The following is an 18,018-nucleotide window of genomic DNA, read 5'->3' on the forward strand; positions in this document are numbered from 1 at the left end:
ACAGTCCGTGAGTTCGAGCCCCGCGTCGGGCTCTGTGCTGACAGCTCAGAGCCTGGAGCCTGCTTCAGATTCTGTGTTTCCCCCTCTCTCTGACCCTCCCCCGTTCATGCTCTGTCTCTCTCTGTCTCAAAAATAAATACACATTAAAAAAAAAAATTAAAAAAAAAAATTTTAGGTGTTGTGGGCTGAATTGTGTCACTCTCCCACCCAAATTCATATATTGAAGTCAACCTTCAATACCTCAGAATGCGACTATTTCTGCATAGAGTATTTAAACAGGTAATTAAGGTTACATGCGGTCATTGAGGTAGACATTAATCCAATGGGACTGGTCTCCTCAAAAAGAAGATCAGGACATGGGCATACACACAACCGAAGGACCATTGAAGATACCAGAAGAGGGGCGCCTGGGTGGCTCAGTCGGTTAAGCGACTTCGGCCCAGGTCATGATCTTGCGGTCCGTGAGTTTGAGCCATGCATCGGGCTCTGTGCTGACAGCTCAGAGCCTGGAGCCTGTTTCAGATTCTGTGTCTCCCTCTCTCTGACCCTCCCCCGTTCATGCTTTGTCTCTCTCTATCTCAAAAATAAATAAACGTTAAAAAAAAAAAATTTTTTTATAAAAAAAAAAAAAAAAAGATACCAGAAGAAGACAGCCTTCTACAATTTCAGAAGAGAAACCTCAAAATGAAACCAACTCCGCGACACCTAGATCTTGATCTAGACTGCTAGCCTTCAGGAACGTGAGGAAGTAAATTTCTGTTGCTTACGCCACCCAGGCTGTGATACTTTCTTATGGAAATCCTCACAAACTGCAATGAAGAAGGGAACCAGAAACTGTATAATTAAACCAGCAGATTTTTAAAAAATTAACCAGGGGCGCCTGGGTGGCGCAGTCGGTTAAGCGTCCGACCTCAGCCAGGTCACGATCTCGCGGTCCGTGAGTTCGAGCCCCGCATTGGGCTCTGGGCTGATGGCTCGGAGCCTGGAGCCTGTTTCCGATTCTGTGTCTCCCTCTCTCTCTGCCCCTCCCCCGTTCATGCTCTGTCTCTCTCTGTCCCAAAAATAAATAAAAAACGTTGAAAAAAAATTAAAAAAAAAAAAATTAACCAGGTGGCAATCTGAGAACAGAAAAATACAATACCCACCCCAAAGAAATCAATAGATTTATGGCACAAAAACAGACACATAGACCAATGGAATAGAATAGAAACCCCAGAACTAGACCCACAAACGTATGGCCAACTCATCTTTGACAAAGCAGGAAAGAACATCCAATGGAAAAAAGACAGTCTCTTTAACAAATGGTGCTGGGAGAACTGGACAGCAACATGCAGAAGGTTGAAATTAGACCACTTTCTCACACCATTCACAAAAATAAACTCAAAATGGATAAAGGACCTGAATGTGAGACAGGAAACCATCAAAACCCTAGAGGAGAAAGCAGGAAAAGACCTCTCTGACCTCAGCCGTAGCAATCTCTTACTCGACACATCCCCAAAGGCAAGGGAATTAAAAGCAAAACTGAATTACTGGGACCTTATGAAGATAAAAAGCTTCTGCACAGCAAAGGAAACAACCAACAAAACTAAAAGGCAACCAACGGAATGGGAAAAGATATTTGCAAATGACATATCAGACAAAGGGCTAGTATCCAAAATCTATAAAGAGCTCACCAAACTCCACACCCGAAAAGCAAATAACCCAGTGAAGAAATGGGCAGAAAACATGAATAGACACTTCTCTAAAGAAGACATCCGGGTGGCCAAAATGAACAAATCAGGAAACTATAGATGCTGGAGAGGATGTGGAGAAACAGGAACCCTCTTGCACTGTTGGTGGGAATGCAAATTGGTGCAGCCGCTCTGGAAAGCAGTGTGGAGGTTCCTCAGAAAATTAAAAATAGACCTACCCTATGACCCAGCAATAGCACTGCTAGGAATTTACCAAGGGATACAGGAGTACTGATGCATAGGGGCACTTGTACCCCAATGTTCATAGCAGCACTCTCAACAATAGCCAAATTGTGGAAAGAGCCTAAATGTCCATCAACTGATGAATGGATAAAGAAATTGTGGTTTATATACACAATGGAATACTACGTGGCAATGAGAAAAAATGAAATATGGCCTTTTGTAGCAAAGTGGATGGAACTGGAGAGTGTGATGCTAAGTGAAATAGGCCATACAGAGAAAGACAGATACCATATGGTTTCACTCTTATGTGGATCCTGAGAAACTTAACAGGAACCATGGGGGAGGGGAAGGAAAAAAAAAAAAAAAAGAGGTTAGAGTGGGAGAGAGCCAAAGCATAAGAGACTGTTGAGACTGAGAACAAACTAAGGGTTGATGGGGGGTGGGAGGGAGGAGAGGGTGGGTGATGGGTATTGAGGAGGGCACCTGTTGGGATGAGCACTGGGTGTTGTATAGAAACCAATTTGACAATAAATTTCATATATAAATAAAAAAAATAAATAAAATAAAATATAAAGCAAAAAAAAAAATAAAGTATTCTTCTTTATCTTTGAAAAAAAAAAAAGAAATCAATAGATTTAGAAGCTGGTTAACTCAACTGAAGGTAGAATTTGTTAACTGGGAGATAACTGAAGGAAACCATATATAATGAAGTACAGAGAATTTAAAGACTGGAAAGTAGAGAAGAAAGGTAAGAGAGAATAGAGTAAGAAAATCAAGAGGCTATGACTGAAGCCACAGAAGAAAGGAAAAAGAGAATTAAAGAGAGAATGTCTGAGACTTAGGGATAATTAGGGGAAGGAGACACCAAAAGAAAGTCAAGAAGTCCAAAACCTACTTAAAATACCCACATCTACACATCAATAACAATACCACAGTTTTTAGATGACAAAAGAGGAGTCAGGAGGAAAAAAAAATTACTTTGAAAGGGATGGTATTAAAGCTGACATCTGATTTCTCAACAGAAAGACTGGGTGCCTTAAAACTGTGGAATGCTATCTTCAGTGATCTGAAAGAAAATACTTGCCAATCTAGGATTCCAATACACACTAGGATATGAAGGTAAAAAAAAAGACATTTTGAGGCAAAAATGGAGAGCATTGGCAAGCAAGCAGACGAGCAAAAGAAAATGATCCTGTTGGAATATTAGGAGATACAAAAGCAATGAAAACAAAGACGTTCCAAACAAAGGTTGCCTACTTCTTTTGTTTGTTTTTAAATTTACATCCAAGTTAGTTAGCATATAGTGCACTAATGATTTCAGGAGTAGACGCCAGTGATTCATCCCCTACATGTAACTCCCAGTGCTCATCCCAAGTATCCTCCTTAATGCCCCTTACCCATTTAGCCCATCCCCCACCCTCAGCCCCTCCAGCAATCCTCCATTTGTTCTCTATATTTAAGCATCTTATGTTTTCTCCCCCTCCCTGTTTTTATATTATTTTTGCTTTCCTTCCCTTATGTTCATCTGCTTTGTATCTTAAATTCCACATATGAGTAAAGTCATGATATTTGTCTTTCTCTAATTTCGCTTAGCATATACACTCTAGTTCCATCCTCATTGTTGCAAATGGCAAGATTTCTTCTTTTGATTGCCGAGTAATACTCCATTGTATATATATATATACCACATCTTTATCCATTCATCTGTCAATGGACATTGGGCTCTTTGCATACTTTGGCTATTGTTGATAGTGCTGCTATAAACATTCGGGTACATGTGCCCCTTCGAAACAGCACACCTGAATCCTTTGGATAAATACCTAGTAGTACAATCGCTGGGTGGTAGGGTAGTTCTATTTTTAATTTTTTGAGGAACCTCCATACTGTTTTCCAGAGTGACTGCACCAGTTTGCATTCCACCCAGCAGTGCAAAAGTGTTCTTTCTCCACATCCTTGCCAACATCTATTGTTGTCTGAGTTGTTAATTTTAGCCACTATGACTGGTGTTAGGTGGTATCTCATTTGGTTTTGATTTGTATTTTGCTGATGATGAGTGATGTTGAGCATTTTTTCATGTGTCTGTTAGCCATCTGGATGTCTTTTTGGAGAAGTGTCTATTCATGTCTTTTGCCCATTTCTTCGCTGGATTATTTGTTTTTTGGGTGTTGAGTTTAAGTTCTTTATAGATTTTGGATACTAACTCTGCTATGTCATTTGCAAATATCTTTTCCCATTCTGTCAGTTGCCTTTTAGTTTCACTGATTGTTTCCTTCACTGTGCAGAAGCTTTTTATCTTGATGAGGTCCCAATAGTTCATTTTTGCTTTTGTTTCCCTTGCCTCCAGAGACGTGTTGAGTAAGAAGTTGCTGTGGCCGAGGTCAAAGAGGTTTTTGCCTGCTTTCTCTTCTAGGATTTTGATGGCTTCCTGTCTTACATTTAGGTTTCATCCATTTTGAGTTCATTTTTGTGTATGGTGTAAGAAAGTGGTCCAGGTTCAGTCTTCCGCCTGTCACTGTCCAGTTTTCCCAGTACCATTTGCTGAAGAGACTGTCTTTATTCCATTGGATATTCTTTCCTGCTTTGTCAAAGATCAGTTGGCCAACGTTTGTGGATCCACTTCTGGGTTCTCTATTCTGTTCCTTGATCTAAGCGTCTGTTTTTGTGCCAATACCATACTGTCTTTGTTTTTCTTTTTCAGGATTGCCTTGGCTATTCAGGGTCTTTTCTGGTTCCACTCAAATGTTAGGATTGTTTGTTCTAGCTTTGTGAAGAATGCTGGTGTTATTTTGGTAGGGATTGCATTGAATATGTAGATTTCTTTGGGTAGTATAGATATTTTAATAATATTTGTTCTTGCAATCCATGAGCATGGAATATTTTTCCATTTTTTGGTGTCTTCAATTTCTTTCATAAGCTTTCTACAGTTTTCAGTGTGTAGATTTTTCACCTCTTTGGTTAGATTTATTCCTAGGTATTTTATGGTTTTTGGTGCAATTGTAAATGGGATTGATTCCTTGATTTCTCTTTCTGCTGCTGCATTATTGGTATACAGAAAGGCTGCCTACTTCTGGGGTGCATAGACACAAATGCTGCCTGCCACTAGAGGAAAGTAGAAAACTCTTTTAGGACCAGGATCCTGTGTTGATATGAAACAGAAGTCTGCTGCCTGTTGGGAGGGCAGGAAACTCACTCCCACCTAACACCTAGCACCATTACAATGCAGAGGTCAGATGCTATGTGTGGAGGACAAAGCCCTATCCCCAAGGCTCAGGTGCAAAGGGCCTGACTACAACTAAGGCTGGATCAGGAGGAATGAGAAAACTCTCCTGCCACAAACATGAGCCTTGCATCATAAACAATGGCAAGCTGCTGCTAGGAACCGGGCAAGGGTTTGGAGAGGGACTCCCTCTGTGGTGCAGGCATTCAGGGAGTGGTGAATGCTGAGGAACCCTAAAATACCCTGGTCACAAGCACAAGGCAGCAGCAACCCACTATCAGAAATGAGGAGTTGTGGGGCTCCTGGCTGGCTCAGTCAGTTAAGTGTTCGACTCTTGGTTTCGTCTCAGGTTGTGATTTCACGGTTCATGGGTTCGAGCCCCGCATCGGGCTCTGCTGATAGCATGGAACCTGCTTGGGATTCTGTTTCCTTCTCTCTCTGCCCCTCCCCTTCTCTCTCTCTCTCTCTCTCTCTCTCTCTCACACACACACACACACAAATAAATAAATTGACATTAAAAATTTTTTTTTTGAAAAGAAAAAAAGAAGTGAGTTGCTCCAATGTGCTCATCAAATGACACAGCAGAAGAAAGAATTCTTGATGACAGGTCAGTAGAAATTATCTAAACTGAAACAGAAAACATGGAAACAGTAAAAGAGAGCAAAATATTTAAGAGCTGTGCCACAATATCAAGCAGGTAATTGAAGTAGCAGATGAAGACAGGAAAAATATGACACACGAAATATTTAAAAAAATAACAGCCTAAATTTTTCCAAAATCAATATAATAAACCACAGATCCAGGAAGCTCAGAACACCCCCAAGCTGAATAAACACAAAGGAAAAAAACATACCCAGGCACTTCATAGTGAAACTTGGTGAAAACCAAAGGTTGAGAAAATCTTGAAAGCAACCAGAGAGAGAAAGAGGAACAAAAATGAGTAAAGCGAGCTTTTTATTTAAAATCTATGTAAGCTATGGGGCACCTGGGTGACTCGGTTGGACATCTGACCCTTGATTTCAGCTCAGGTCATGATCCCAGGGGTGTGGGATCAAGCCCTGCCTTGGTCTGTACTGATCATGGAGCCTGCTTAGGATTCTCTCTCTCTCCCTCTGCCCCCCTCCACCCACCCACACTCTCTCTAAAATAAAAAATAAAAAAAAAAACTGCATAAGCCAGAAGGTACTAGGATGACATCTATATATAGTACTGAAAGGAGGAGAGTCAACCCTAAATTCTATACCCAGTGAAAACATCTTTCAAAAATGATGGCAAAATACAGATTTTTCGCTTGTCACCATAGGTGAGCCCAAAGCTTTCCAGCACCATCTGGGGAGGCATCTATGTTTGCGTAGGTTTTCAAGTACCTTCTGAGATCAGCATCTCTGTGTACTAGCCTTCCCTTAGACTTTTTTTTTTAATCTTTCTATTTGAAATAATTTCAAATTTAAGAAAAAAGTTGCAAGAAGTATTTTAAGAACTCCAGTACGCCCTTCACTTACATTGTCCGATTAACATACCGCAGCTATCTGCCTTGTAACCCTCTTCAGGTGTATCTATGCATATTTTTTTCTGATGCTTCATTACCCTCTTAGCACTTCAGTGTGTGTTTCCTAAAATATAAGGACACTGTCCTGCAAAACTACAGGAAACTATCAAATTCAGAAAACTAACTTTGAAATGGTACTACCATCTAAACCACAGACACCATTCAAATTTCACTAGTTGTCCCAAGAATGTCCTTTATAGGGGCGCCTGGGTGGCTCAGTTGGTTGAGTGTCCGACTTTGGCTCAGGTCATGATCTCGCGGTTTGTGAGTTCAAGCCCCGCGTCGGGCTCTGTGCTGACGGCCCAGAGCCTGGAGTCTGCTTCAGATTCTGTGTGTCTCTCTCTCTTTCTGCCCCTCCCCCACTTACACTCTATCTCTCTCTCCTTCAAAAATAAATAAACATTAAAAAAAAAAAAAAAAAAAAAAAAAAGAATGTCCTTTATAGGTCCAGGATCCAATCCAGGATCACTCATTGCATTTGGTTGTAGTATCTCTTCAATCTCCTCAGTCTTTTCTTGTCTTTCATCATGTGGACAGTTTTGAAGAGTGCAGGCAGTTACTTTGGATTTTTCGGTCTTGTCGGAAGTAGGTTCAGTTTGTGCAACTTTAGCAGGAATATCACAGAAATGATGCTGTGTTCTCAGTGCATTGTATCAAGGGACGCACAATTTTGACTTGCCCCATTACACTTACTAGTTAATAAATTATATTAGTTGTCATTTCACTGTAGACCTTTTTCTCCCCCATTTATTTAATTATTCACATCAATATGGACTAGCAGATTCCTATTTTTATTCACTGAATTCAAATCCATTACTACTATTATTTTGATGCTCAAATTGTCCCAGATAAAGCGAATAGAAATCCCTTTAATCTGGCTTCTGTATCCTTTGGACATGTCTCCATTATTCCTTGAACACTTTCTTACTTTCTGGGACATCAAGATTCTCCAGGCTTACTTTGAACTTTCCTTACCCGAGTCCTCAAATCAGCCATTTCTCCATGGAGCCTTGATATCTATTATCAGAGAGTGGTATTCAGAAATCAAAGTGTGTAGGCCTTGCGACTGGGATGGCATTGCCTCTAGGCTTTTCTAGGGGATAGAACTCAGACATATGTACATATGTATTTCACACACATGTACATACAGATATGCAACTATAGCCATTTTGATATTTATCTAAATCTATTAAAAGCCAGGTGTTCATCTAGATACCCCCAGTTCCAACCCAGTACCATAAGATTTATTCAAATCTTCCCCATTTCCATCTTCATAAATCGATCCTCTGACAGTGAGAAAGGAGCCTGGCTCCCATCATCTTCAGTATGTTTATTGTTCGGTCCCTTTATACGTAACTCATCCTCGAACCTGGAAGCCATGGACAACTCGGCTTCGTGGTGACTAAGTGGGCCACCGTGTGGACAAAAGGGAGTGCTTCTCGCATTTTGACTTGGTGATTCCATAGCATTGTGTCAGCCCTTTGATGCCCTTTGAAGAATTCTTTACCCTTTCCCCAACATTTTTAGCTGTTTTGAACAGGGGCATTGTCAACAATAAAACTGTAGTGTTCTGTAAATTGAGCCAAATATTATTTTAATGTGCTCTATGAGGAGAAAAAGTCTGGAAGCACTACTTTGGGTTGTTACCCGTTCATTTCCCGTTTTGCCTGGATCAGGTTTAGCTGTGGCTTCCTATAATCTTGCCAACTCTAGATGAAATCATAAATTGAACTGCGTTCATTGTATCTTGTAATCAAACCATGGAAGAGACCAACACACCCCATGGCTCTTCCCTCACGAGCCTAGATCAGTGCTTCCCAAACTTCAGTGTGCACCCACACCACTCGGAGATCTCATGAAAATGCAGAGCACGTTATCCAGTCTGGGGTGGAGCCTGAGAGTCTAACAGAGTCCGGGGTTAGCAACTCTCTAGAGTATTCCTCACCCTTACTCCAGGGGTCAGTGAGGGGTGATTAAATTGTTCAACCAGCAAAACTTACAGGTATGTTCAACCTTTTTTTTTTTTTTTTCACTTGCAAACGTACACACAAACAGAGCAGAGTGAACCCCGAAGCATCACTGGCATTTACCAAACTTCCCCTGCCCCTGACCTTTCTGTTCTTGGACTATTTGAAAGCAAATCCAGCCATTTTATCATTTCAGTATACGCCTCTAAGAGAGCAAAATTAAACACACACACATACACAACACCGTGTCATTATCACACAAAATTAACGATACACACAACACAAAACATCATTCCTTGACATCACCTAATACTCAGTCCATATCCATGTTCTCGGATGCAGGCAACGGATGGGTCCCCGGGTCAGCTACTCCAGGGCCCCAGGCTCACTCCCCTAAGCTGAACACCTTTGGTTGCCATGTTCCTTCGGCTTTCCTCACCAGCAGAGAGCACAGGTCCTCCGCAAACCGTATCTTACGGCCTGCCATTTTCATTCTTGGGAGAACGCTGCTAATAAGCCTTAGCAAAATCTTTAGGATCGCGTCCTTTGACCCCCTTCCTGGGGCTCTGCCCGGTCCTCTAGCCCTGAGGCTGGGACAGTAAACAGCAGCCCGGTCAGGAGGCCTGGAAAGTTGGCCCTGCCTTAAGTTGGCAGCCCGGGTGACCTTGATGTAGACGTTTGAGAAAGGTTGCTTCGGGAGAGGCCTGAGGGATCAGGCTTCCCAAACTCTCCCAGCCTTATAGCCCTCTAACTTTCCCCAGACATCTACCCATTGCTAGGATCCCACTCACTGTGCTGTTAATCGGTGTATTGGGCTCTGTGCGTGGATTACCTCTCCCCTCTCCAACCCCTGGCTATAGGCAGAAAGGACATCCCTTCACAAAGCACCAGAGTGAAGCTTGTTCCTGCAGCGGTCAGCCCCCCACCCCCCACTCACTGGCATGCAGCTCGTCTCTCTTGCAGCCCATCCCCGAAACTCACGGGGAACAGCCCGCACATTTCCATCCCAATGTTTTCCTACCATATCCCAAGCCTCTGGTGGACCGTGAGCCTCAAGAGAATACACATGGTTTCCTGGCCAAGTGCCTTGTGTCCAGATAGCAAGGGCTGCCAAATCCTCGGCTGTGGACAGGAGAGAGGTCCTGGGGAACCGGGAGAGGTGGCACGTCTGGGCCCCACCTCCCACCCTGCTCAGCCAGTGCCCGTGACAGGAGCCCTCACTCACACATTCAATTTCTGGGTTCCAAAGATGGTGTCGGTTGAGGCTCTTTTGGCTATAGGTGACAGAAGTCAAAATTGTTTCTGCAAAAAGGCGGTATTTATTGGGAAGGTGTGGGAATCTCCATGGAGCAGCCCAGACGCAGGAAAGGTGGAGGGAGACAGGGCTTCCTCTCATCTTTCTTCGGCAGGTCCCCTCCGAGTGGCGAGAAACGTGGGCCTGACAGCCCCGAGCTTCAGGCCTCACCGAGGTTCCCACACAGCGCAGTCCCTTAGGAGCTGCCTGAACTCAGTGCCAGGTCTACCCTAGGCCGATTCCGTCTGGATGCCCGGGGTGGAGCCTGGGCACCAGGTCCCCGGGTGACTTGAAAGCAGGCAGGAAGTGCTGCATTATAGCTTCCAGCCCCCAACAGACGTGTCGTTCTCATTCATAACTCGAGGGCCGGGACTCTAAACCCGTGCAGGGTCAGCTGCCCACCCCTCTCGCCAGAGGCTGCAGGCGACGGCCTCTTGAGGCAGCCTGTGGACGCACGCGCAGCAGCTGCCTGCCCAGGGCCCTGCGCCCATAATCCCACAGCCCCTCCGCCGCTTGCTCCTCTCCTCCCATCCCTGACCCCCAGGGAGCGTGCCCGCCATCATCTTCTCAGACTTCTTTCAGGCCAAGCTTGGGGGAGAAGGCTGGGCTGCATCCTTGGGCTTTGGTGACTTGATGAGAGAGGTGGTCACAAGACAGGCGTTGGAGGAAGCCAGACAGAGCTGGCAGAGGAGGGCAGGGGGAAGGCAGGGGACAGTTATGGTCCGCTCTTTCCAGACGGCAGAGGGCAGTGGCCACTCAGAGACTCTGGGGTGGATGAGGCCTGAGCACGAGGCGAGGTGCCGATCTGGGTGAATTTTCCCTATCTCCCTCTGAGGACATTTCCCCCTTCTATACTAACATGGTATCTGTACTTCAAGACCAAAAGCCCCTCCAGGCTGGCCCACACACTTCTGCATGAGGACGGGACTCCAGCCACAGTCCCAGGCAGCCTCAGACCACCTCTCCCTACTCTGGATGCAGGGCAGGGCTGTGGTGGGACCTCAATAGACTGGAGAGGAGGAAGGGTGGGTGAGGAAGAAGGGGCAGCATTAGGGCACTTGCAACCTTGCTCAGGACAGGCTTAATGCCTGAAGGAGCCTAACATCCTTCTCCCAGTCCCTTCTCCACGTAGCGAGCTCCTACAATGTCCCCTCATTCTGGCTCTGAGGTCAGAGCCAGGCTGGGGAGTTTCCTGGAGCCCTGATCAGCACTGGATGTGCTGTGTAACCCACCCTGGAGGTCTGTCTCCCCATCTGTATGTGCAAGGACCCAGGGACCCATCGTAGCCATGCCAGGGACAGATCGAAGGACACCACACTCAAGACTGGATGTTCACTTCTCTTTCCAAAAAATACCAAACACACAGTCTAGGTGTGGCAGGGGGACAGTCGGGCTGGGGACCTGGACATTACACACCCGGGGGGCCCTTGGCGGAGGCGGACAATTTAACAACTGGTCTGAAAGTCAAAAGAGAGGAGAGCTGGTTAGTGGGGTGAGCAACAGGGCAGGGCAGGGGCTGTGGGGTTCAGGCCTAGGAGCAGGGACTGGCCAGTGTGGTCAGACCTGGGCCCTCACAGCAGCCCAACCGGGGGCCCATTCCTGGGAGCGGGGGGTTGTGGGGGAAGGACACATTCTGGCCTGGCCTTGTGTGTGGATGTGCACGTGGTGCTGGATCTACTGGAAGATCCTGAGACCTGAACTCAGGGACAGCGGGCCGAGCACGTCTCTTGGTCTTTCTGAACCGTTTCCTCATGTGTTACATGGGGACATTCATCATCCTGGCACTGCCCCCTTCGTGGGGTTGCTGTGAGGAACCTGTCAGCCTGGGAAGGGGACAGACTGTAGCCACCCCAGAGCACGGGGCACCAAGGTCCACCTTTGTGGCCGTGTCCCCGGGGCCCGGCACAGCGTAGGCCCTCACGTAGCTCTGCAATGAGTAAATAGCGGCCCGTGAAAGTGACGACATCTGGGCTGGAAACGTGCTGGTGCCCGTGCGTGGTGCAGGCGGGTCCCTGCCTGTACCTGGACGTGCACGTGCACCTGCGGGCTGAGTCCTGCCTCTGGCCGCCCTCTGTCTGGTTCTGAGTCTCAGAGTGCAGGGTGGGTGCCTACGTGGGGACAAGCTGCTCAGTGCAGCTCGGGGATGCGCTGTGCCCTACTGGCCCCGCCCAGGGTGCCGCAGGGGACGGCAGAGTGCAGGGCTCAGACGTACTCTCGCGCAGCGGCCGAGGGGCCGGGCCGGTAGGGCTGCGGGCTGCTGTTGGTTCTCTCGGGCTCCGGGCATGTGCAGCAGAGGAAGGAGCCCCCCAGCATGGCCAGGCCGGCGGAGGCCCAGCCCACGAACAGGGCCGAGCCGAACTCGTACCTGTAAGAGGTAGGGAGGATGCCTTCAGGGGTGGCTGTAGGCCCGCCCTGTCCCGGGGCTCCCCCCTCCCAAGGGGCGTGCAGGGTGTGGGGAGCTGAGATCAGGGGCCTCCCAAGCCTCCCCAGTCTCTCTGGGTAAGTTCAGATGAATGCCCCCCATTCCCCCTCACCGACATCACCCAGCACAGCCGCATCACCCAGCGTGACCCAGGCCCAGGGCGGCCCGCTCTGCGTGCGTACTCGGGCCCCTTTCCTCATCTGGCCGGAGGAGGGTGTCCAGGGGGGCCGCCGAGTGCCACGGGGAGGAGCAGGGCAATCCCTGCCATCTTTCTCTTGGTCACCCTCTGACCCACAGAACTCCCAGCCTGGGCTCCCTGCTCTCCTCTGGGGCACGCGGGGCCCCTCCACCTAGTGCCCCGTGTCTCCTGCCTCCTGGCCTCTCTGCAGCGCCCCCAGGACTCCCCGCCTCCATGCTTTTGCCTGAGGTGCCCCCCTCCTGGAGGGACCCTGTCTGTGCCTCCTGTGCTCCGCTCCTCTGCCTTAAGGGCCCACTTCAGATGCCACCTCCTTCCAGGGTCTTTCCCTGACCCCTTGTGCCTGACCCTGACTCTCACTGGATGGCCATTCAGCCCCCCGGGCTTGCCCGAGCCGGAGGGAGCGCCTGGAGGGCAGAGAGCATGGGATTCCTCCGTTCCTCCGCGGCTCAGCACAGGGCCAGCATACTGGGTGCCTTGGGAAATGTTGAAGGGATAAGGAACGAGTGCCAGGCTGGTGTCTGTCTCTGAGCTGAGCCACCTGTTGCTTGGAGATCTTTGTGGCTGGAACTGCCAACCCCAGGGAACAAGCCCCATGCCTGAGGTCTCCTTTTTCTCCCTCACCACACCTCTGCCTTCTCCAGGGAGCCTTCCAGACTGCAACAGCCCCAGCATCTTTTCCTATTCTCCCTCCACTCCGGGGCCCAAGGTCTTTTGGGATGTCTGGGGTGGAGACTGTCCCATTCTCTACTGTGGCAAGCTGAGATGGGAGGTTGGAGCCAGGTGGGCCCAGGCTTTTCACAGAGCCCCCTCTTCCGCCCTCACGCCCTCGGCCTTACTAGTCCTGGTCATGCTAACTCCTAAATATCTCTGAATGTATTTTTCACTGCTAGCCTCTAGCCCCAAGGTCTGCTCCAGACCTTTGCACTTTACTGGTCTTATCTCCTCCCCACCACGTTGCATGCCACAGCCAGGATTGTTGGCTGCCTTCCGCCCCAGGATGGGGAGCCAAATCTTCCTATGGCCGTAAGGTCCCCCCACAACTGCCCTTACCACTTCTCCAGTCTCCATCTCCCAGCCCAAAGCACCTGCTGCCTTCTGCGGGAATCACAGCAACGGGGTTGCTGAGTGCTCTCCAGGGCCCTGGCATTGTGCTAAGTCCTCTCCGCGGTATCTCATTGAGCCCTCACAACCACGTGTGAGCTGGGTCCTTGGGTCCCAGCTCCATTTTACAGGGAGGAGACCAGGCTCAGGAAGATAAAGGAACTTGAGCTTTCACACAGCAAGCACACACAGAGCTGGGATTTAAACCTGGATCCGGGTTGCTTAGCCCCTGGAGCGCCCTCCACAGGCCTCCTGCCCCTTCAGAGGGCCCAGCCACACCCTGCCTAGCTCCCCGCTCCAGAGCTTCTCAGTGGCGACACCCAGTGCTCATCCCCTGTTTCTCCCTCCAGGTTCCCTGCTGGACAAAGGCAGTGGAGCGGGAGGCCCAGCTTGTCCCTTGGTCCAAGCCGTGCCCTGGCACTCACCTGGCATTGATTGGTGTGCTGGGGTTGAAGAACTCCTGGGTCACCAGGGTGGCATACCACGAGACGGCTGTCAAAGTGCAGAGGCCTAAGGACAAAGGAGGGAGTGCTCAGCCCTTCTCTGGCCCCAGTCGGCCACCCAGAGTGGGGCCACCTGCCACAACCGAGATGGTGGAGAGGGAGCCAGGGACACTCACCTGCCAGGAGGAAAAGGGCACCCCCAGAGATGGCGATGCGGCTCTTGGCAATGGGGTTGCTGTCTCCAACCCGGGTGCACTTCATGCCAACCACACTGAGGACCATGGCCACAAAGCCCAGGAGCACGGCCACCACCATCAGGGCTCGGGCTGACTGGATGTGACCTGGGCAGGGCGGGAGGGACTGAGTAGGTGGTCGGAGAAGAGGGGAGGGGGGGTAGGAGGAGCGGCAGGGTAGTTTGAGTTCTCTCGTCTGCTGCTCTTTGGCAGGTGGCCTCCCTTTGGGGCCTGGCCCACCTTCTCCCAAGCAGTAGGGGTCAGTTCCTCCTGGGGCCTTGCAGATTCAGCAGAAGAAAGAACCAAGGGTGTCCGAGGCCCAGCTCGTCCCAGGTTGGCTCTCGGGCAGGGACGCCTTCTCTATCGGTCATTCTGCCTCCTGGTCCCCTTCCCCTCTGCCCTCCGAGTCACCCACGGCAGGTATACACCTGCACCCAGGTCAGTCCTGGACCTCAGGCAGCTCAGGGGATCTGGGTCCGTGAAGGAGCCAGGTGATCTGCCTGGATGGGCATGGGGAAGGGGGGTCGTGTGATAGCTGCCCGACTCAGGCCTGTGGGGCCCTGGGCAGAGGGTGGGTGGGCTGGCCCTGAGCCAGGGACAGAGCTTCAGTGGCCCGTTTACAAGCCAACTTGTCAGGCTCAACCCCACACCCCAGGAGAAGGAGAGGGACCTACGTGCCCAAACGCCATGTGCACAGGCCTGTGCGTGGTGTGGGTCGGTGCACCCAGATGGGGGCATGCGTGTCTAGGTGCAGGCCTGGCATGAAGGTGTGTGCGCGCAGTGTGTCTGCATAGGGAGTATGGGGAGAAGTGGAAGGGAATGAGCCTCTTTGAGTGCCACGCACCCCTCTCAGCTAACCCTGCCACAGTCCTGTGCTCTCCTCTACAGATGAGGACAAGAGAACACAGAGAAGGGGTAGTGGCTCCTTTAAGGTGAGCTGGGATCGTGGCTGCCAGAGCCAGAGCCCCTGCCCTCCACGGAGCACCGGGCTGGCCTGGATTTTCTAAACGCACAGGGATAGGGGCTGGAGAATGAGGCCCAGCGCAGGTGGCAGGCTGTGGGCAAGCCTCCTCCAGACTCCCCCCTTCCCCCACATCCCGCCTCCCCCCACCCAGCTGGTGGGAGGCCTACCTTCCAGGGCCAGCAGTGAGTCGTAGAGTTTGCACTGCACCTGCCCCGTACTCTGGGAGGCACAGGACATCCAGAGCCCTTCGTAGAGGCCCACGGCCGTGATGATGGCGTCGCCCGCATACGAGGACTGCTTCCACTGCGGGAGGGCTGTGCTGGCGATGATGCCCACCCAGCCACCCAGGGCCAGGAAGTAGCCCAGGAGCTGGAGGCCTGAGTTGGCCATGGCCCAGGGGAGGGGAGGAGGGGGCTGGAGGTCCCAGGGCTCAGGGCCGGGCCAGGGTCCCTGGGGAAGCTGGGGTCATGGCCAGGTGAGAGGAACAACTGGGTGGGGGGCGAGGGAGCGGCGAGTGGCCAGAGGCTGAGAAGGAGAGGTGGCAGCCCGGCAGCGGCAGCGGCAAAGGCAAAAGCTCTGGGCTCTAGAATGCAGGGGGAGGCCGAGGGGCCGGGAAGGCCAGGGGCCCGCCCACAGCAGCTGCCTGAGCCAGGGCAGGGTCCCCAGCAAAGCTCCTGCCAGCCCCCTGGGGGTGGAGGGTGGGGCCCTGGCCCAGGTGGGTGCCTCGGCCCCGCCTCCCAGGGAAAGAGAGGGGAGGGGCTGGGAGGAGTGACCCTGCTTGCCCTCAGGGCCTTCCTGCCGGGGAACCCCCTTTAGCAACCGTGCACATGTCCTACAATTTTAATTCCTGCCCCAGCACCAGCCCTGAGATGATGGACTTTGCTGTTGCTTGGCTGACCTGCCCCTTGGGTTTTCTGTCCTCTGTAGGACAGAAAGGAAATGGAATCCCACTTTGCGTCAGGTAAGACTAGAGTTAGACATCAGAGAGAACTTTCTGGAGAGGGCTCTGAGGCCAGATCCAGATGTGGAGAGACTGGGCTGGGGAGGGGATGTTGCGGAGAGGGAATCCCGGGTTCTGGGGGTAGGGGGGAATATGTATCAAAAACAGGGGAGGCCAGGCCAGGGAATATGCACTGTGGGGTCTGAGATCTGAGGGGGCAGAAGAAGGACCCCATCAAGGCTGGGCCAGACCTGGCTGCCAGCCAGCAAGGGGCCTGGTCGGGGAGGTGGGAGATAGGACTGACCTCCTGGCATCAGTCTGAAGGAAGGCAGACTGTTCAGCCCCGTTAATCCCCTTGCTGGCTGGTTTAGCAGCCCCTGCTGGGGCCGGAGGCACGGGGCCCTGGCCTCCAGCTCCAGAACAGCCTGGCGGGGAGCCGTGGCCTCTGCACATTCCTGGGGTTCAGGCTGCCCCTCCTAGCTCCCCACACTCCCCTCCTCTCTCCCATCCCAGCTCAGCCCTCTGGAACAGGGGAATGTTTAACTCTCCTCGAGCTCATTAGCAATCCCCTCACGTTCAGTTTGGCCCCGTGGGCACCGCCAGGCGTGGGTGCAGGGGGAATGCCACAATCTTGCTCCTACTCTGGCCAGCGCCCCGCCTCCTGGCCGCCCCCTCCATCCCCAGCGGCCCACCTGCCTTTCCTGGACCGCATTGGGGGAAAGCAGGGTCCTGCCGTGAACCCCCCCACCCCCACCCGCAGGCTTCCTCCCCCACAGCCCGGCCCCCCTCCGCAGGGACTCGTCCCCAGCCTGCTCCCTCACATTCTTCACGTGGCTATGCAAACGAGAGGGTGCCAGGCACTGCGCAGACAATGGCTGCCCTGTGCACCCGCCCAGGGCGTGGGCCCCTGGTATGGCCTGCAGCTCCAGCAGCTGGGGGCAGGGGTGGGCGCTGCTGGCCTGCAGTTCCAAACCCCGGGCCCCCTCTGTGCCTGGACAGCCAGGGCCACGTGGATCCACGGACACACAGACCTGCTTCCTGGGACACCCCGAGGGTCCCAAACTCAAAGCTGTTGTAGAGAAGTCAGGGTGGGTTGGGATCCCGTTTCTACCGCAGACAGTTCGGACACAGCACGATCCGGGGAAACGGAGGACATCGCCGGAGCCCAGAGCAGAGACTTCTGGGGATGAAGTGAGCATCCTTTCTGCGCCCAGAACCGTCTAGTCCTCAGGGCAGCCCTCTCCGCCCCAGTGGAGGCAGGCCCTCCACTGACAAGGAGCCAAGGTGGAGAGGTAGCCTACCCTGGGCGAGGACGCAGCAGGTCTGTGCGTTAGAGCCACATGGACCCCACACCCTGCCTCTCTGAGGAGGACTCTGATCAATGAGGGGGCCGAGAGCCAAAGAGGGGAAGTGAGCCACTTAGGGTCACATAGCAGTCTCCAAGAGCAAAGTCTGGGGGTGCTGAGGCCTCGGATATACGGGGATGCCTATACACCCCTCCGTCCAGGGCATCCCTCCCCCCGTACTGGGGACCCAGAGCCACTTTGTGGTCCAGAATGAGGCTCACCTCCCCTCTGAAGCTTTTCTGTGTAACCCTCCTCTTTGTTATTTGAGGTTTCAAGTCTGCTCTACCAGAATGTTCTCTCCTACCCTGAGGGCCTTCCCTCACCAAGGTTCCAGCCTTTTGGAATCCAGATCCTGCTCCTGGGTGGGGTCCCCTGCTACGCCTGCAGTCCAGTGACTCCCAGGCCTGTGGGGAAAGCAGGAACACTCAGG

The 18,018-nt window shown here is 51.4% G+C and overlaps 1 protein-coding gene across 1 annotated transcript; it reads right to left on the bottom strand.

Annotated features, from left to right (window-relative positions):
* Positions 1-11,265: 11,265 nt before the first annotated feature.
* Positions 11,266-16,713, bottom strand: CLDN19 (claudin 19). The gene is made up of 5 exons (XM_025912096.2): positions 15,470-16,713; positions 14,282-14,446; positions 14,088-14,172; positions 12,153-12,305; positions 11,266-11,397 (listed from the first exon to the last, which is right to left on the bottom strand). The coding sequence occupies exons 1-5, from the start codon at positions 15,690-15,692 to the stop codon at positions 11,349-11,351; spliced, it is 675 nt and encodes a 224-aa protein (XP_025767881.1). The 5' UTR covers positions 15,693-16,713; the 3' UTR covers positions 11,266-11,348.
* Positions 16,714-18,018: the final 1,305 nt, after the last annotated feature.

This window comes from Puma concolor, chromosome C1 (genome assembly GCF_028749965.1).
Source record: "Puma concolor isolate L17-30 chromosome C1, mPumCon1.1.hap2, whole genome shotgun sequence".
Taxonomy (NCBI): domain Eukaryota; kingdom Metazoa; phylum Chordata; class Mammalia; order Carnivora; family Felidae; genus Puma; species Puma concolor.